Source organism: Mauremys mutica, chromosome 12 (genome assembly GCF_020497125.1).
Source record: "Mauremys mutica isolate MM-2020 ecotype Southern chromosome 12, ASM2049712v1, whole genome shotgun sequence".
Classification (NCBI taxonomy): Eukaryota; Metazoa; Chordata; order Testudines; family Geoemydidae; genus Mauremys; species Mauremys mutica.
Genome location: NC_059083.1, coordinates 53,965,384 through 53,985,909, shown reverse-complemented (window position 1 = coordinate 53,985,909; position 20,526 = coordinate 53,965,384). Strand labels below are relative to the sequence as shown.

At 47.6% G+C, this 20,526-nt stretch overlaps 1 protein-coding gene across 5 annotated transcripts; it reads left to right on the top strand.

Moving 5' to 3' along the window:
• Positions 1–2,139: 2,139 nt before the first annotated feature.
• On the top strand, positions 2,140–19,256 carry LOC123346524 (L-amino-acid oxidase-like). 5 transcript variants are annotated; one of them, XM_044983974.1, is made up of 7 exons: positions 6,905–6,935; positions 11,886–12,100; positions 12,548–12,660; positions 13,687–13,888; positions 14,618–14,686; positions 15,755–15,891; positions 18,044–19,256. In XM_044983974.1, exons 1-7 carry the CDS (start codon positions 6,923–6,925, stop codon positions 18,834–18,836), a joined length of 1,542 nt encoding a protein of 513 aa, XP_044839909.1. In that variant the 5' UTR covers positions 6,905–6,922; the 3' UTR covers positions 18,837–19,256. The 5 variants fall into 5 exon arrangements, with proteins under 5 accessions (XP_044839910.1, XP_044839911.1, XP_044839909.1 ...); XM_044983975.1 differs by lacking the exons at positions 6,905–6,935; positions 11,886–12,100 and adding an exon at positions 2,140–2,177; XM_044983976.1 differs by lacking the exon at positions 11,886–12,100 and having other exon boundaries at positions 6,853–6,935.
• Positions 19,257–20,526: the final 1,270 nt, after the last annotated feature.

Genomic DNA, 20,526 nt, shown 5'->3' with positions numbered 1-20,526 from the left:
AAGTTGGTGGTCTGACTGTCTTAACGACCCCTACCTTGCGGTTACATTGTGCAAAGGCTCTTGCCACATTCTAATTGTCACAAGCTGAGCTGGCACATATGGGCCCACTTTTGTGTCTCTCCCTAGTTCCCCTTTTCCTGGTTTCCTGCTTTCCCAGTGCCCCTTGTACAGATAAACAAGTTTAGCAGAAGTTTAAACCTTTTGCTCTTATATAGCAATTGTTCTAGCTACACGCCTTGGGCCTGCGAGGCAAGGGGGGGTTAAGGTACATTCAAAATTCTGGGCCTATAAGCGGGGTGGGGGGATATTTTCCCTATCACTATTGACAGGCATCTGTAAAACCTACGTAGAGGTTGATGGAATCCAAAAGTTGTTGTCGAGATGTAAGAATCAAGTCAGTGTACTTTACTTTTTCATCTGTCTTAACAAACACTTCTTGTCTTCTTCATTAAGGACTAATTATAAAAGGACTATTTAGAAGGACTAAGAAAAGCTGGGCATGGGGAGGAGGTAACCAGCCCTCTGTGGAGAAAGAAGTGGTTCAGGACTATTTAGAAAAGCTGGACGAGCACAAGACCATGAGTCCATATCTAATGCATCCGAGGGTGCTGAGGGAGTTAGCTGATGTGATTGCAGAGCCATTGGCCATTATCTTTGAAAACTTGTGGAGTTTGGGGGAGATCCCAGACGATTGGGAAAAGGCAAATATAGTGCCCATCTTTAAAAAAGGGAAGAAAGAGAATCCAGGGAACTACAGACTGGTCAGTCTCACATCTGTCCCCAGAAAAATCATGGACCAGGTCCTCATTTTGAAGCACTTGGAGGAGAGGAAGGTGATTAGGAACAGTTAACATGGATTCATCAAGGGCAAGTCATGCCTGACCAACCTGATTGCCTTCTATGATGAGATAACTGGCTCTGTGAATATGGGGAAAGCAGTGGAAGTGATATATCTTGACTTTAGCAAAGCTTTTGAGATGGGGTTAGAAGCAGACTTGGAGAAGGCTGTGGCTGGTATCAAAGGAGTGAGAGCCGCTGAATCAGTAGCTGACCATAGGTGGGGCCAGCTCAATCAGGGCCCAGCTGGCCCTGATAAGAGGGGTGGGGGCCACATTCACACCAGCTGACCTCATCTCATCTCTTCCCCTGGACTGGGAGCCAAGAGCTCTAGAAGTCTCACTCTAGCCCTGGAGTGGGAAGGGCTAGCTACCTGGGAGCAAGGTACCTGAAGCGGAGCAGTGCTGGGGAAGGGCAAAGGGAGCTGGTAAACCCCTAGGCTGCAGGCCTTGGTGAAGGCCTAAAAAGATACTGGGGCTACTGAGGTGCAGCCTGGGAACAGGCAGATGCAGCTGGTCAAGCGGAGTGCCCCACAGGTCGGTCCTAGGGCCGGTTTTGTTCAACGTCTTTATTAATGATCTGGGTGATGGGATTAATTTCACCCTCAGCAAGTTTGCAGATGACACTAAGCTGGGGGGAGAGGTAGATACGATGGAGGGTAGGGATAGTGACCTAGACAAATTGGAGGATTGGACCAAAAGAAATCTGATGAAGTTCAACAAGGACAAGTGCAGAGTTTGGTCAGCTAGGTTGGGGTTTGCGGCTTTGGGGAAGGTGCCAGGCCTTCCAGAAATCCCACAGCCTCTTGCTTCTCTTTCAAGTGTGTTTGTGTTTGCTGGTCCCAGATGCAGTCTGAGTGTGTGTGTGAGGGGGGAGCAAGAGTTGTATTGATGCCATAGGGCTGGCCCCTCTCCTATATGTGACCCCTGTGTCTCTGGCTCTGGGCCCCCTAGAACAGTATACCTGGTCAGAATCCCTGGGCCCAGATCAGCAGCACCACGACACTCTCTTGTAATGTCAGAGGTGGAAGCTCCCCTCCCATGAGACCCGCTTTGATGTTGGGGTTGGGGAGAGCTCTTCCTGCTGTAGCCCTGATTGGGTGGTGTCATGGAGCTTCTTGTGTCACCGCAAGACTGGTTCCAGCCTGGCCGGAATCATGTCACAGCAAGAACATCCTGTGCTAGTTGTTGACACTGCCTGGGTGTGACTGGGGGATGGGCAAGGAGCCCTGTGTACTGTGTGCAAGGGAGCTCCTAGGGAGAGCAGCTGGTGCAGTGGGTAGGCTGGTGAGCTGTGGGCTGAGGAGAACTGAGCTCAATCCCATGAGCTCCTTGTGCAAGGTAGGTAAGACTGTTAGGCCTCGACTATGTACCTAGATGAGCAACTGCCCCCACGCCAAGCGGCGGTGCTGCTGATATTGGCAGCGAAGGCTTTCCCCAGTGTAGAGGACACCAGTTCTCTGAAGGGAATAAGTTGTACCAACAAAAGGGCTACAGGATGGCCTTTGGTGGCAGATCTATGTAGGCTGGGAGTGGGTTTTTCACATTCCAAACCAATGTAGCAATGCTAACACTACATTTAACTGTAAACCAAGCCACAGTCTATCTGGGCCTCCACAATACTGACATGGATACAAGTACTGCCCACCTCACAAAGCTGTGTGAGAATAAAAATCTATTCGTGATTGTGAGGGACTCAGTATGATAGTGAGACCATTCAAGTACTATAACAAGAAGAAATTGGCCAGCTCACTATGGGCTGTTTCCCCCTCCTCCTCCCCTCCACACATGCATAGGGTCCCACATGGGCACTTACAATTTTTGGCCTCATCTATTTTTATTTAATTGTATAAAATTCAGAAAATTGCAGTGGGATTTCAGAATGTTCTAGGGGAGGATTCTTAAGTCCCTTCATTTTAGTGCCTTCCCCACAGCCTCCCAGAGAAGCCCAGTGGGGTCAGCTGCAGGCCTGGCTTGGGGGCATTCCCAGGTCCTCTCAGATGTGCAGTAAAAAAGGAGACCCTGAACCCAGAGGCTCCCATTGCCTAATAAAGACACACACATTACAGTTCAGCAATTAATTGCTGCTTATTGTTACTCTTTGTACCCTACACTCACCACCTGCACCTTCCTGCTGCTGTTACCCAATGTTGCCATCTCAGCAGGATTATAAACGATGGGGGAGGGGAGAATGCCCTGGGAATGGTGAGTAGAGCTGGACATTAACTAGGGTGTCTTGATAACTTTTCCCCTTAATTTTTAAATGCTATTTTTTTCTCTCCCCAGGCTGAGCCTATTTTCTTGGAAAAAATAATGTGGCCACATAAAAGAACAGTTGATAAAATCACATTGTTATTTTCTCTTTGCTCCTTTTTGTTCAGTTACCTGCAGTTTGCCACATTCAAACTGAAAGCTGCAGCCTGAGTCTTACCTGGCTTGGGCTGGGGTTGCACTTCAGCCTCTGGAGCAATAGAACTCACAGTGTCTCTGAAGAGTCACTTGGAGCAGCCCCAGGGCTGTTGTTACTTTCTGACATTTTCATTTTCAGGGGCAGGATGGGGGAAACTCAGAGGTGATTTAACAGACAAGACAGAACTCTGTGAGCTCAGCTCAGTGTCTCCCTGTAACAATAACCCAGGGGGTCACTAGGCCCCTAACAACACACAGTGCAATACACAGGTGATGAGATGTGCACTAGGGCCAGATCCAACGGCCATTGGAAATCTGACCATTGACTGCAAAGGGCACCAGGTCAGGCCCCAAGGCCTGGAGAATCTCAGACAGGCCAGAGCTCACTGACAGAAATGTGGGGCTGGAAGGGCTCCAGAGAAGTCACCACATCCAGTCTCCTGCACTGAGGCAGGGCCCAGTAAACCTGACTGCCAGGGCTTCACACTGGTCTCTGGGTGAGGTGGGGTGGGTTGGGGGAGGGGCATCCTCAGACCATGCTTCATCCAGACTTTATTTTGCTGCTAACACAAGGTGATCCTGGGCAAGTCAAGGGCAGCAGAGAACCACAGGAAGGAAGAGAGAGGGCTCATCAGGGACACATGGCGCTGGGGGGAACAGGCACCATTGTGAACTGTAATGTGTGTGTCTTTATTAGGCAACTACCACTTTCAATAAGAGAAAGGAAGAGCAGAGTCCAGGGGAAGAGATGGGCTGGGGGCAGCTGGTGTGGGTTTGGCAGGCTGTTATCATGAGACTGGTTCCAGCCAGGCCAGAATCATGTCACTGTGCAAACATTGTGAGCTATTTGTTGACAGTGCCTGGCTGTGAATGGGAGCTGGGCATGGAGCCCTATATACTGTGTGCAAGGGAGCTCCTAAGGAGAGCAGCTGGTGCAGTGGGTAGGCTGGTGAGCTGTGGGCTGAGGAGAACTGAGCTCAGTCCCATGAGCTCTTTGTGCAGGTTGGGTAAGGTGTTTAGGCCTCATCTATGTAGCTAGATGAGCAACTGCCCCCACGCCAAGCGGAGGTGCTGCTGATATTGGCAGCGAAGGCTTTCCTCAGTATACATGACACAAGTTCCCTGAAGGGAACAAGTTGTACCAACAGAAGGGCTACAGGGCAGCCTCTACTGGTAGAGCTTGTGGGCTGGGGGTAGGATGAGCAGATGTCCCGATTTTATAGGGACCATCCTGATTTTTGGGTCTTTTTCTTATGTAGGCTCCTATTACCCCCCACCCCCGTCCCGATTTTTCACATTTGCTGTCTGGTCACCCTAGCTGGGGGTGGGTTTTTTCACACTCCAAACTGATCTAGCTCTGCCAGCAAAACATTTGCCTGTAAACCAAAGCCCCAGGGGCAGGGGGTTGGAGTGTAGGAGGAGGTAGCGGCTCTGGGCTAAGGGTCTGGGCTCTGGGGTGGAGCCAGGGATGAGGGGCTTGGGGTGCAGAAGGGGGCTCCAGGTTGTGAGGGTCAGGGCTGGGTCAGAGGGTTGGGGGTGCAGGAGAGGGTATGGTCTCTGGGCTAGTGGTGCGGGATTTCAGGTGGGGCCGGGGATGAGGAGTTTGAGGTGCAGGAGAGGGATCCAGGCTGGGGGGTGGGGCTGAGGGATTCAGAATGTGGGAGGGGGCTGCAGGTTGAGGCAGGGGGTTGGAGTGTGGGAGGAGGTAGGGGCTCTGGGTGGGGCCAGGGATGAGGGGCTTGGGGTGCAGGAGGGGGCTCCAGGTTGTTAGGGTCAGGGCTGGGGCAGAGGGTTGGGGTGCAGGAGAGGGTATGGTCTCTGGGCTAGGGGTGCGGGCTTTGGAGTGCGGCTGGGGATGAGGGCTTTGGGGTGTAAGAGGGGCTCTGGGTTTGGTGGGGAGGCTCAGGGCTAAGGCAGGGGTTCGGGGTTGGGGCACAGGCTTACCTTGGGCGGCTTCCAGTCAGCAGCACAGCGGGGCTAAGGCACGCTGCCTGCTTGTCCTGACACCGTGTTGCATGTGCCCTGGAAGCAGCCAGCAGGTTCGGCACTAGTAGGCAGAAGGGGGTGGGGGGACAGGAGGCTCCATGTGCTGCTCTTTCCGCAGGCCCTCCACCCCCAGCTCCTATTGGCCAGTTCCCAGCCAATGGGAGTGTGGAGTCGGTGCTTGGGGTGGGGGCAGGACGCAGAGTCCCATGGCCCCCCTGCCTAGGAGCCCGACCTGCTGGCTGCTTTTGGGGCACAGCGTGGTGCCAGGACAGATAGGGACTAGCCTGCTTTAGCACCGCAGCATTGCCAACTGTACCTTTAACGGCCGGTTGGTGGTGCTGACCAGAGCCGCCAGGGTCCCTTTTTGACCAGATGTTCCGGTCAAAAACTGAACACCTGGTCACCCTAGCCAGAGCCCACCTGGAGGCTGGAGAGACCTAGATGTACCGTTCTGAGGGATGGTAGGCCTGAGGCCCTGAGAGTTTCCTATGCTGTAATCAGAGATGAAATAAACTCTCCTATTTTATGCTGGCTGAGAGTCACTCCAGTCTAGGGGTCAGGGTTGCATTATTCACGTTGGGCGTGGAGGCCCTGGGGGTCCAGAGCAAGTGGACTCCCTGAGGGGCCCATGGCAAAAGACATGAGTGCTGAGGGCTCAGAGAGATGCAGTTCTGGGAGGCAGAGGGGCCTACGGTTTAACCCCCGAGAGAGAGTGGATCCCCGAGAAGGGCTGTCACACTGAAGGGGGTTCCTCCCAGGGACTGTACAGAGCCGAGAGAGAGCACGAGTCCTGTGAGTCCATAACAACATCCCCTGCCACAATGAGCTTACAATCTAAGCATAAGACAAGGGGGAAGGGATGGTTACAAGCAGACAACCAGGGGACTATAAGAAAATAATTGAACTGGTCAGCATGGCAGGCTGCTGTCTAACCATTGTCATCTCTTTTTTTAGGCATTACTGCAAAGGAAATTTGTAAGGAGGGTTTTGAAAGAGGATAATGAGCTAGCCCTGTGGATGTTTATGAGGAGCTGCTAGCAAACACAAGAATGGGAGAAAGCAACACAGGTGTTTCTCTGAAAACAAGTAGGCAAGGAGGCTGGTATCATGGGCCGATCAGAGCTGGGTGCTGACATTTAGATATCAAAGGAGAGATTATAGGTGGAGTGGGGATTGGCCTCGCCAGGGCAGACAAGGGGATCCAATGGAGGGATGCAAAGTGAGGGATGTTTAACTGCTTGCAGGAGTGTAGCATAAATATCCACAGAAATTCCATCCATTTCCTCCTGTGCCCTGCACAGATTTCTTCCGATTTAGGGGGGCAATAGGCAGAAAAATTCATAGAGATTTTGCCAAATTACAGAATTAGGCATTGTACTATGTCTGCTGAGAGGAAGACAGACAGATGCATAACCTGGTTGTATACATGTGTGGGACTTCCCAGAAAAATAAGTAACTTGTGTTCCAGTCACTTGGTGTCACCTGATCAAAGGGTGGGACAGAAAGAGACATAGAATTGTGTCAGACTGGAAATTCATTTCCCCTAGAATTATTAATTACTTATTATTAATTAATTTGGAACATACTGATTGGTAGGAAGTTTTGAACCACTTTTTTCTTTTTCTGAGATTGGCTGGTTCAGGCTATAAAATGAAAGTGCTCACTAAGTGACTAGTGCTGCTGGTGGAAACATGGACAGACTCTGTAAGTGAAACTTCTGCGCTGGGAGAATTGATTTCGGGCTAGGAAAGGATGTGTGCTAGTCCATCTTCAGCTGCTTTCTTGTTTTGCATCTTTCTCTCTTTTTTTAACCTCTCACTCTTTTTCACTCTTTTTTAGATAAATATGTCTTGGGCTTTGTTTTTCAGTGCCCCTTTCTGCTCCCTTGAAGTTGATTCCCACTGATTTCCATGAGCCTTGGATCACACCCTCTTGGTGGCATTGTGATTTTTTTAAAAAAGAGAATGCATACCCACCTTTGTGGGTATTTTATGGGAAAATTTGGTCACACTAAGGGCTTGATCCTGAATGATTGAAAGTGATGGCAATTTTGTTTTTTCACTTCAACGGCAGCAGGATTAGACTATAGGACTTTACATGTATCGATTGATGTTAATACCATGTAACCCTCTGAGAAAGTGCCATCCAATAATATGCTGGGGGGGTCCTACTTACAACTGTTCAAGGCTTGGGCGCGAATCAGAGACACTGTTCCAATGCCAGTAATGATTCCATGAGATTCCTCACGTGAGCCAGAGTAGGATCAGGGTTTAAAGCAAGTCACGTTGTCGAAAGGAAATTTTTGGTACTGTTTAGTTTCTTGAGTGAAATTGGAACCTGTCTGAGAAGGGAAGAGAAAAAATATTATTCTGTGGTTCTTTGGGTAACAGCTTCCACCTGAAACTGAACTGTGTATCTCTTCACTGAGAACTGAATGTCTGTGCATTGCTGATGAATCTGTTTATAGTTTAAAGGATTGTTCTGAATGGGCTCTGATCTACCCTGTTGTTTCTCAGGGCATTTCTAGAAAACTAAATTTATTTGAGGAGCACAGAGAGGTCTAATCACCAATATTTCCAAAATAGCCAATCGAGTAAAAGCACTGTAGCAGCGTGGAGATTAAATGACTTTAGTGGGAGAAAATTTAGGTCAACACTGAGCCCTTTTGAAAATCTCACCAAGTGTGCCTAAAAGTTTTATTTAAATGTCTTTAATATTCTTTGTTATAAATACTTTTGAACTTTAAAGTTAAGTATCACCCTTCACTACAATCTTGTCCACAGTGGGGAAATGTATTAAAAAATTCAACTGGTTTTAAAATCAGTTTGAAACTAGGAGGGATAGCTCAGTGGTTTGAGCATTGGCCTACTAAACCCAGGGTTGTGAGTTCAATCTTTGAGGGGGCCACTTATGGATCTTGGGCAAAAATTGGTCCTGCTAGTGAAGGCAGGGGGCTGGACTCAATGACCTTTCGAGGTACCTTCCAATTCTAGGAGATTGGTATATCTCCAATTATTACCTTATTACCTAGTTAGAACCCAAATGTGGACAAGGCTCAAGCAGCCAGAATCAAGGCCACCTGGGGGTGGGGGGGTGGAAGTGGGGCAATTTGTCCCAGGCCCCGGACTCTGCAAGGGCCCCCTTGAGAATGGCAGAGGCTCCCTCCCAAGCCTGACCCCATATCTGCCCCACTCCCAGAGCCTCAGCACATCTAGCAGCGTCCCTGGACAGCTGCAGCATGGCTCTGGCAGGGCCTAAGCTCCGCCCTGCTCAGAGCTGCGTGGTAAGGGGCGGGGCTGCGAGCTCCAGGCTGAGCTCAGCTCCCTCTGCTCGGCCCGGAGCTCGCAGCCCTGCCCCCTTACCACGCGGCTCTGAGCGGGGAGGGGCACAGGCCCTGCTGGAGCCATGCTACAGTTCTCGAGGGATGCTCCTGGATGGGCTGAGGCTCTGGGTGAGGGGGGAGCCAGGGGTAAGAGGCTGGGGTTAGCTAAGGGGCAGGGAGTCCCAGGACAGTCAGGCCACAGCGAGGGGGCAGAAGTTGGGGGGGCGGCCAGGGAATGGGGGTTTGGATTGTGGGCGTTCTGGGGGTCTGTCAGGACTTAATGGGGGGGTGGATAGGGGTCTGGGCAGTCAGGGGACAGGGAGCAGGGGTGGGGTCTCTGGGGGACGGTGAGGGGACAAGGAGCAGGATGTGTCTGGGATTTTGAGGGGGGGCAGTCAGTCGGGGGGTAGGAAGTGGGTGGGGGTCGGCTAGGGGGCAGGGCCAGGCTGTTTGAGAGGCACAGCCTTCCCTACCCTAAAGCTCATTCAGCAATTTGAGGCTTGCAGAAGAGCCAAGCTGTTAGCTTTTCCATTAGGGCTACCATCCCTTTCACTTCTCAAATGCCAAATTATAGTCTATATTTAATTTCAGTGCCATAGGGAGATTCATGTCAGGGGAGGGTAGCTTCATTTAAAATTAGACACTGCGGGAGGGATCACATGAGAAGAGCAATATCCTTCCCAACTCTACCAAAGGAGACCCCCCCCACCTACATTCCCTGAGTCTCCAGAGGGCTTAATTCAGTGGTTCTCAAACTTTTATACTGGTGACCCCTTTCACATAGCAAACCTCTGAGTGCGGCCCCCTCATTATAAAATTAAAAACACTTTTTTATATATTTAACACTATTGTAAATGCTGGAGGCAAAGCGGGGTTTGAGGTGGAGGCTGACAGCTCACGACCCCCCAGTAATAACCTTGTGACTACCTGAGGGGTCCCGATCCCCAGTTTGAGAACCCCTGGGTTAATTTAATTTTAGCACCCTGTGTCCATTCACATGCATGTGCTATTTTGAGCATTTCAGTTTTCACAACATAGGCTCATCCCAGATTCTGGACCAAGCTCAAATGCTCAGTTCGTGGAGTATGTACATAAGCTATACTAAAGACAAACCCACAGTAACCGTCTCCAGTTTGTGAGGGACCCCATGGAGCCAGTCTCTAGGAAACAGATAAATGCATGGAGGTTAAGTCCATTAATGGCTATTAGCCAGGATGGGTAAGGAATGGTGTCCCTAGCCTGTTAGTCACAGTATGGAGGTGGATGGCAGGAGAGAAATCACTTGATCATTACCTGTTAGGTTTACTCCCTCTGGGGCACTTGGCATTGGCCATTGTCGGTAGACAGGATACTGGGCTGGATGGACCTTTGGTTTGACCCAGTATGGCTGTTTATATGCTCTAACCTAAATGAACCCAAAGCTATGGAGACAGATGTGACTCAAGGAAGCCGACAGAGTATCAGAAACCTGGAAAAATCTCTGACTGGATGGCCACAAGCTGAGGTGGTTCAAAAATTTTGGATTATTTTTAAGCAGAATTTTTTTTTTAAACAATCAAACACAGCAAGCAGCAAATATTTGGTGTCACACTTCTGAAACCCCAAACCATATTCAGGTTTTGGCAAACTAATTTCAGCTTTTCAATTAAAAAAACCACAACAAATTTTGAAGGAAAGCAGACATTGTCCGTGATTTTTTCCTGCTTTTTAAAAACCCCTAGTTTTCGATCCAGAAAAAGTATTGACGTTAAATATTTGTCCAACCTTTTTAATGAGCTTTAGTGCCTTTTAGCACTAGCTGATGCTGAGAACCAGTGATACCTTGTAAAGAAGTTTTCTCAAAACTGGGTTTGTGCTGAGATGCAGAAGGTTTATTTTTTGCGGGGGAGCAAGTGAGGCAATTTGTGCCGGGCCCCGCAGAGAATATAGTATTGTATAGTATTGGAATGTTTTTAATGGAAGAGGCCCCCGAAATTGCTTTGCCCCAGGCCCCCTGAATCCTCTGGGCTGCCCTGGCCAGAATCATTCTTATAACCGGTTTACTTAAGCCTCCTGATAGCCAAATTATTTAAACTGGTTATAATTATGATTATGGCCAACAACAAACTTATCGACTCTGTGGCTCCAACTGATTTTGAAACTGGTTTGAATTTTTTGGGAAAACATCTGCAGTGTGGACAAGACCTTAAAGTTAACAAAGATTTTGTGTCTTTCAGGGCAAGACTTTTAACAATGGCTAGTGATTTTGCATGCCTTATTATTTCACAGACCCTAAGTCCAGAGGGGACCATTGTGATCTTCTAGTCTGGTGGAGGGGGTGGGGTGTGAGAGCCCATGGCTGGGGTGGGGGGCAGCCAAAATTTTTTTTTGCTTGAGGTGGCAAAAAACCTAGAGCCAGCCCTGCTTCTAGTCTGACTCCTGCCTAATGCAAGACATAGAATTTCATCTTGTAATTCCTGCATCAAGCCCCTGTCTTGTGGTTTAGCTACAGGGTAAAGAGCAATTTCAGTGTGCCCCAGTTGAGGTGTCTTAAAGGGGCTTCATTTTTCAGAAAAGCCTGGACTCCTGCTATCTGAAAACCAGCCCTCTTTCAAGTGTCCCAAGCTGGTCATACAACATCGCTTCTGCAATTCATTACATTGCAGATCCTCTCCTCAGGTTGCTACCCTGTCCCTAGGGCTCGGATATGGCGCATCACTGGTGGGACTGACACACACACTTCCAGAGATTAATTATATATTTGAACTCCTCTACCTAGGCTGTCGACAACTCCTTGTGTGGTGGATCCAAGAGGTCTCATCCAGGCTTCTCACCTTCATTGTGCTAGGCACTGTGCAAAGATGTTTTAAATGACAGCCCATTCCCCAAGGATCTTATAACCTGAGGGTATCCATGGTGGGGTGTGAGCAGCAGGAAAGGGTACCGGCCCCTAACATGATTCTGTCCAAGATCCTAGGAATATCCTCCTCCCCACCCCATGCTTCCACTGCTGTGGATACCATTCTATTTTTAGCATGCTAGCTAGGTAAGAGGGAGCACAGGTCTGTCTACTCAAGCTGGAAATGATGCACCTAGCTCCAGTGTAGACATACCTTAAAATGATCATCTTTGTATACTGGTAATGTTAGGAGCTGGTTTGCTCTTATGTATCGTCTGGCAATACTCAAGGCTGGTTTGCTGCACACCCTTGTATGGATTTTAGCTCTGCCATGGGCTGATTGGTGTCATTTCAGGGATGCCACCTGCCATTTGGGTTTCAGAGAATGAGTTTGCTTCTCTGACTGCATCATTCATTAACTACACCTCACTTCTCTTTGTCCATATGTCTCCAGCGCTTTCCAAGCTGTTTCTCCTTGTGGCTGTACTATGGTCTGAGAGTTTCTCTAGCTTTCCAGAACCTTGCCTTGATGATCCCGACTATGATGAGCTGGTGAAGACTGCAGAAAACGGGCTTGGAAAGGCAGCTCATCCAGTGAAGGTGGTCATTGTAGGGGCAGGCATAAGTGGACTCACTGCTGCCAAACTGCTCAGAGATGCCGGTCACATGGTAATTCTATGCACAGAGAGATGTCAAAGCAAGGCAGGGAGTCAGTGCTGGCTTGAGTATTTTTCATTATTTCTTTTCTGAGGTTGTGTGGTTTTTCATACCCCTGACCAAAACAGCTAGGCCGACAAACCCTGGTAGTGCAGACCTGGCTCTCAGATTTTCAGATGCACTCAGAGTTGACATCATTCTCCTCCCATTGACTGCAGTGTGTCCAGTTCAACCAACACGGTTTTGAAAATCCCACCTTAAAGGGGTGCAATTTTCAGACATGCAGTGTATATAACGTTAGGAACTGGTGGGTGAAAAGCCATCACTAATTTAGGCGCCTGAATGTAGATTCAGTTACCTAATTTTATTCACCAAGGTTTGAAAGTTTTGTCCTTTGTGCCTAAAATTGTGCAGGTGCCACATAAGTGAGTGGAAATGCTATTCCATGCTTGTTCCTAGGTTACAGTTCTGGAAGCCAGTGATCGTGTGGGAGGACGAATCAGGACCTATCGCGATGAGACACACGATTGGTATATGGAGTTGGGAGCCATGCGTTTGCCAAGCACCCACAGGTAATATAGTTTCCACTCCTCAGCCATGTAAGTTGTTTGGTAAAGGAACAACTCAGTTTTGCAGAATTCTAAGATCAAACATCCTAAAACAACTTGCTGCTAGATGTAATATTTCCTGCCGTAACTAGTCTCAATGACCTGAGTAGGATTATGGCCAATAATAAACAATGAACTGAGCAATAAGTGTTTTCTGGATCAGAGCCTTGTTATGGAACTGGCGGCTTGTGAGTGCATGGTCGAATTTCCATGAAACCAATAGAAACATTCCAATTTATGTTAATGGCAGTTGTATCAGGCCCTGAGTCAAAAGAAAGCCAGACAATAGATATGGGCTCTTCCTTAGCCAAAGTGATTTGAAATGAGTTGCATTGTTTCATAAAACACTGCACCCAGTTGTTTTGTGAGGAAATATAAGAATAGAATAGCATAGAAGAGAATATTTTTCAGGACAATTATATGGAACAAAAGCTTATTCAAACAAACAAACACAAAAACAACTGCACCTAGTTGTTTTGTGAAGAAGTATAAGAACAAGAATAGAATAGAATAAAATAGAATCTTTTTCAGCACAATTATAGGGAACAAAAGCTTATTAAAACACAAAAATACAAGCACAAACAACCAAAAACAAACAAACACAAAAAGCTGTATCATAAATATACCCTAACTACAAAGGAAACTACCATAAACTGAGACTACAATTTAGAAGCAGAACAATCACATGAGGTTATTATACACAATATCTGTGGTTACCGGTCAATATGCCAAGCCCTCAGCTACTACATAGCTGATAGCCCCCTTTTAGTCAATGGAACTACATCAGTTTACATCAAGATCAGGATCAAGATCTGTCATATTCCTACAGCATTAATAACATTAGTTGGAATCAGGAAAGATCAATAAGAGAATGACATAAATAACATAGTTACAGCTGTATTATCTGTATAGCCAGTAGAGCAAATAATTTATTTTCTTATTTTTGACTCTCTCTTTTCCCCCTTTCTCTCCCCTTTCTTTCTTTTGCAGAATTGTTCGTGAATTTATTAGGCAATTTGACCTTAAGCTAAATAAGTTCTCTGAGACGGATGACAATGCCTGGTATTTGGTTAATGGTGTCAGGACAACAGCTGGGAATGTCAAAAAGAACCCTGATATCTTGAATTATCCTGTGGCCCCCGCAGAGAAAGGCAAATCTGCTAAGGAACTTTATGTAGGAATTCTGCAGAAGGTTTGTTTATTGGTTGATTGTATAAAGGAAAATAAATTACCAGGCCTGATTCTGAAAAATGCCCCTACCTTCTACTGCAGCACAGGAGGTCTCTTCTTCTGTAGTATGTGCTGGTCTCCCCGTCTCAACACCATTCCAATCCACAATACATCCTGTGTCAGGGGAATCTGAGCTATAATTCCCCTTTGTTGTGGTATGAAGGGGATTTACTAGGGCAGATTATCTGGCCCTGGTTCTCCATTCACTTTCACCCATGTGAATCGGGAGTAATGACATGTGATCTACACCCCCTCCCTCCCCTGGGGAGCTGTGGGTGCTTGGCACTTCTGAAAGGAAACACCTGTTTTTGCTTCCTACACAGTGGATTTGGGATCAAATCCTGCTCTTTAACTACAGCAGGGCTGGAGACTATGCCATGCAGCTCAGTTCCATTCAGTGGGGTCTCATGGATACACACAGGAATTAGGGTCTAGTAGATAGGGCATTGCACTAGGACTCAAGAGATGTGGGTTCAGTTGCTGCCATAGCTATGTGCTCTGTAAAATGGAGCTGATTCTTCCCTACCTCAAAGGAATATTTTGGGAATAAAATCCATTGGTGATTATGAATCCTGCAGATATCATGCAAGTACCTAGGTAGTTAGATAAGAGAACAGAATTTGGTCCAGTGTTTTTGTGAACATATTTCTCTTTCTGTCTATGAATATTTCCATGCATGGTTCCAACACAGGCCATAGAGATGTTACGGAGCCCAAATTGTGAAAAGTTGCTGGATCAGTATGACTCCTTTTCCACCAAGGTAATGGATATGGGCCTTCGAGTACCTTTAAATCCAAAAGATTATGGAAAGTCTGAAATTATTGCTCTGAGAGATGCATAAAATGCACCTGTTTATCCTGATGAAACCTAATGATGCCAGTTTTCATGTCGAGGTTGTCAAAGCACCAATAAAGGAATGAGGGAAAACAGCATATTATGAAGCTCTGCACAGTCTATCGGGATTGGCTTCTCTTTTTGGCAGCCTCAGTGGGCAGGGTTTTGTTTGTGACCAAGATTATGGGAAATAAAGGACTGAGTGCCAGAAATTTCTTATTTCCTTCCATTATTATTTGAATATTGTTATGCTGGAAGGTGTTAATGGTGGCAATCAAACATATCTTTAGTCTATAGTTAGCCACAGACCTGGTTAAAGTCGATGGGCATGCTAAACACATTTCATTCAGGTTAAATGGAAGAAGCAATTAAGCTCCTTTTTGGAGTTGGATTGCTGGAGGCAGTGGAAGCCACTGCCCAAGGAACTACTAGGTTGCGTGGGTAGGCCAATCAATAGCTAAGATGTAGGGATTGAGTGTTTCCCTAGGATTGATTGCAGAGGTTAGGCGAGTGATTGTTTGCAGCTGTGTCTGTGTGTGAGAGGGGGAGAAAGCCAGGAGAAAGAGAGTAGCAGTGGTTAACATGGCCCTTTGAGGAAAACAAAGGATAGAGCTTCTTTTGGTCACAGTATTTGGTGGAAAGGCAGACTTGTTTTGCCGAGCAGGGACATTGTCTCCTGTTGACTGTTTCTACTGTGTTCAGGGAAACAGGACTTTGTATCCATTCTTTTTAAATAGACAGGATTGCACCAAAGTAAGACCTGACTCACATCCTTAATCTCTCCTTCAAACAGAAAGAACCAGGCAAGGCCTTAGATACTGGCAATGGCTCATACCAAAAAGGGGCAACAATATCATCACCATATAAAACTTGAAAATGGCCCTTTATCTTTTCCTTCCTCATGGAAGTCAAATCTTTCCCCAATGATACCTCCATAAATGTGCTTCTTGTGCCTAAAGGGAGAACAACTTTCCTCCCTTTCCTACCCTCCCAGGAGTACTTGATTAAAGAAGGGAAATTAAGCAACGGGGCTGTACAGATGATCGGAGACTTGATGAATGAGGATGCTGGATTCCACATGTCATTTCTTAACTCTGTCATGGAGTTTAATATCTTCTTTCATGAAGACGGGTGAGAAACAAATGTACTTAAATTGCAAGGACTTTGGGGCATGGCTACATCTTTTCATTCTACATGTGTGTACTTTACCTAGAGTGACCAAATAGCAAGTATAAAAAATCAGGACACTTTTGGGGGGGTGGGGCAGGGGTGAGGGAGGAGAATAATTGCCTATATAAGACAAAGCCTCTAATATTGGGACCTTTGGTCACCGTAAGCCCAGGGCTCCCTAACACAGCTCAGCTGACTCAAGTCCCACAAACCCTGCACTTAAACTGTGTGGCAGACTCACCCAAGGTGGCCACTGACTCTCTCACCTGGATTTATAACCACCCCCACCCCTACTGTGGGAGATAGTTGGGGGGGCACATGGGAAACTGCCCCACATCAAGGCACCACATGCCCCTGCTCTCTGCCATGGACCCCTTGGTACCTTCCCCGCCTCCGGCCGCTGCAGGCTTCAATCACCAGCCAAACACCCTCGTTGGGTCATGGCTGCTGGCCATGTGGGTGCGGTGTGGTGAGGGCCAGGTTGCTATTTACCCCGCTGACGTGCACAGCGCCCAGCACTGAATGGAGCCCATGCACCACAGGGAGCTGTCCATACAGTGAGTGGGGAGCGGAGCTATGCAGTCTATGGGGCAGGGCAGTGCTGGGGCCCCCTCCAGCTGCCTGGAGCGAGGCGGTGGCGGCTCCACCAGTGGCACTGCGCCGCCACTTCAGAGCAGGCTTCTCCCCCAGCTCGAAGCCACGCCAGTTCACTGTGCTTCCCGGGATGGCGGGAGCCTGGGGCAGTGCTCTCCGGCTTTTTGCACCGCGCACGGGGCCCTGACCCTAAGAGTCACAGGGACCTGCCAGGGGGCGAGGTGGGGAGTCCCCAGTGGTGGCTGGGGAGACTCCTGGGAAGCATCCAGCAGGTCCCTCTGGCTCCTAGGGTCAGGTCAGGTCGTGTCAGGTCGGGTAGATGGGGTTGAGGGGCAGAGGGCTCTCTGCCCGCTGCTGGCGCTTGCAAGCCCCGCCCCCGCAGCTCTGATTGGGCAGGAGGGAACCAGTGCAGCATTCAGAGACCCACTCCACCTCTGTGCCTAGGGGCCGCCAGCACTGCAGGCTCCTGCCGGCGGACGGGTGCTCTGCCGGGAGCTGCCCCAGGAAGCACCACCATGCCAGCCCAGGGACTTTGGCGGTGACTCATGGTGAGCGGTCCCCAATATAGAGACAAAGGGCATCCCAACCAATGTGCGGTTGGGACGCGGGACAAATGTGTTAAAATTGGGTCTGTCCCAATAATATTGGGGCATCTGATCACCCTAACTTTACATAGGATAATGGGGCCCTTCATTGTTGGTCTCTGGGGGTATATCTACATTGCCAGTAGGTTGCCCATGGCAATGAGTCTCCTAGGTCAGGCTGAGAGACTTAGGCTAGTGGGGATCTTACTAGCACTATACAAATAGCTGTGTAGACAGCACTCTGAAGTTGTGGCGTGGGCTGGAGCTCTTGCTCTGTAGTGTAGGGAGACGGGTGGGCTTGAGAGTCTGAGTTCCAGCCCCAGCTGCAACCTCAAAGACCTGTCTACACAGCTATTTCTACAGCACTACTGCGAACCCCGCTAACCCAAGTCTCTCAACCCAGATTGGGAGTCTTCCTACCACTGGTAGTGTAGATGTACCCTTTGTGTGACTGCAATGTGAGTAAGTAAATAATTAAATAAATAAATAATCTCCTCCTCCTTGCAGTTGAGAGGGGAAGAGGCAGACACTCCAGCTTACCAATGGGAAACACTCCTTGCGGCAGTTAGAATGTGCGGAGAGAAGCAATCTCTGTCATCGAATAGGTCATACTGTCAGCAATATACTCCTTGATTATTTAATCTGGGCCATAATTTTGACTCACCCTGTACAGCGCAATCTGAGTTCCTTGGTATTGGCTGAAATTCACCTCCGGGCCCCAGGGCTGTGTCTCACTTAAGCCTCAGTTTCCCCTTCTCTAAAATTACAATAATAAACTTTTTTAAACCTATCTTGTCTAGCTGGAGTGTATCAGAGGCAGGATCTGTATCAGACACAGACCTTACCTCAGGGGGCCTCACTTTATTGTCCCTAAAAGCAATCGTAATACTGCTACTAATGTAAATCTTTCACATGTCACCTCTTATTTCTTTCAGTTTTGATGAGCTCACAGGGGGATTCGACCAATTGCCCCACTCCTTCTACCGTTCTATGCCTGGAGTTGTCCAGCTGAACAGCACAGTAGAGAAGATAATATCCAAGGATAACAAGGTCCAAGTATTGTACCGTAGTGCACTTGACACATGTATCCCCTCCTTCATGATGGCTGACTACGTCCTTGTCACGGTCACAGCAAAAGCCACGAGACTTATCAAATTTATGCCACCGCTTTCCTCCAGTAAGACCCATGCCCTGCGCTCCATTCACTATGCCAGCGCCACCAAGGTTGCCTTGGCCTGCACTGAAAAGTTCTGGGAGAAGGACGGGATTCGAAGTGGGCCATCAGTCACGGATCGCCCTTCCAGATTCATCTACTATCCCAACCACAACTTCTCTAGTGGGGTGGGGGTGATTGTGGCTTCCTACACATGGAACAATGACGCTGAATTCTTTCTTTCCATGAGTGACGAGAAGTGCATTGATGTAGTGCTGGAGGACCTGGCAGAAATCCACAACGTATTTAAGGAGGATCTCCGGGTCATCTGTAATAAATATGTGATACAGAGATGGAACCTGGACAAACATTCCATGGGAGCATTTGCCTCGTTTACCCCCTACCAGTTTGTTGACTATTCTGGGCCTTTGTTTCAGAATGATGGGAGGGTCCACTTTGCAGGAGAACACACAGCTCAGCCTCACGCCTGGATCGACACCGCTATGAAATCTGCTGTGAGAGCAGCAAGTGACATTCACAGGGATAGCTATCCGTCGTGGGGGAAAGATCAGTAAGAACAACAAGAGCAGGAGCAGGAAAGGGTTGACTGGGTTCAAAAAGTTGAACTTTAATTGCTTTGTGGGTGTTTAAGGAAGACACAACTGAGGAGGGAATTAGAAACTGCACTGCTAATCTCCTTCACGGGGACAGATCCTCAGCTGGTTTAAATGGTGTATTTCCATTGAAGTCAATAGAGCTAAACCACTCCACACCAGTAGAGGATCTGGCCCCAAATCCAGTGTATGTAAATTAAGAGTGTTCGGTCTCCTTTGAAATATTAAATAGAAGTACTACAGTGTAGGAACCTCCATAGAAATCACTGGCTTCATTAATCAAAATCATTATTGATCAAATAAAAAGCACTAACCTGTTCTTTATAAATAGAAAAAAATTGTTCTGTAGCATCCTATCAATAAAGGAATAAATGGAAATAATCCAATATTGCTTTTATTTTGTTCATTAGTTGTAAACTATGACATTTTGCAATAGTGATGCTATGAAATATGTAAGACAGAGAGAACAGCTTATTCCTAAACCAATTCTAGTCAGTTGCACTTTTCAAAACATGTTTCTAACAGTGCAGATAAACAAAACCAGGCATGCGCTGATGGTGTTAAATCCTAGCCCCTGACCAGACTAGAATTGTTGATCATGTCATCACTCAGGTTGATTGGCAAGTGGGGCGAACTCCCATGATGCTGAATGCAAATATAGATACTCCCCAGATGTATGTATGTTGGTCATGGTTCAATTTAGGGCTCAGGAACCAGATGAGGAAACATTTGTGTCACTGAACAAACAAGGACAAAAATTTTAGTGTAGACAGGGCCCTCTGGATGATTTCTTTTTAAAGAAAATGTGAATTAAACATTTTTAGATGTTGATGAAGTACATGAGTGTGAAATAAGCCGTTTCTCTGCCACTGCAGGATTTGTTTTGAGAACGCGTTCATCCTGAAACTGGGCATGTAATTTGGCTACTCATCCTCTCGTGGAATAGTATTTCACTCCGGGCCTGATTCTACCACACTTCCTTGTCTTGCATAATATCTAAGCCTTGGTCTGCTCTAGAAAATTAGGTCATCATTACTAAGTCACGCAGGCATGTGAAAACCCACACTCCTGATTGGCTTACTTAAGCTGACACAAGTCCCCGAGTAGGCAGCACTAGGGCAACTGAGGAACCTCACAGGGAGGGGGTTTATCTACACCAGTGGGGGAATCCCTCTATTTGGCATAAATTATGTTTACAGAGAAGAGCTACAGAGATGCTGCTGTAGCATTACAATGCCAGACAAGACATTTTCTTTTTCACCCCATGGGGTCCACGTACGATCAGTTACTCACATAGAACATAAGAATGGCCATACTGGGTCAGACCAAAGGTCCAGCTAGCCCAGTATCCTGCCTTCCAACAGTAGCCAATGCCAGGTGCCCCAGAGGGAATGAACAGAACAGGTAATCATCAAGTGATCCATCCCCTGTCGCCCATTCCCAGCTTCTGGCAAACAGAGGCTAGAGACACCATCCTGGCTAATAGCCATTGATGGGACCTATCCTCTATTCATTTATCTAGTGCTTTTTTGAACCCTGTTATAATTTTGACCTTCACAAAATGTATTGGACAATGGGATGTTCTGATAACAGGCTGTTCTCAAAAATCTCAGATTGTTAAAGAATTTAGAACAATCAGGAGATAATACAG

Bases quoted from the DNA above. Each gene is read 5' to 3' on its own strand.
- LOC123346524 (XM_044983972.1), top strand. From the start codon at position 11,789: ATGCCACCTGCCATTTGGGTTTCAGAGAATGAGTTTGCTTCTCTGACT. The intron at 12,101-12,547 runs GTAATTCTATGC...GCTTGTTCCTAG, and splicing joins TCAGAGATGCCGGTCACATG to GTTACAGTTCTGGAAGCCAG. The intron at 15,892-18,043 runs GTGAGAAACAAA...TATTTCTTTCAG, and splicing joins ATCTTCTTTCATGAAGACGG to TTTTGATGAGCTCACAGGGG.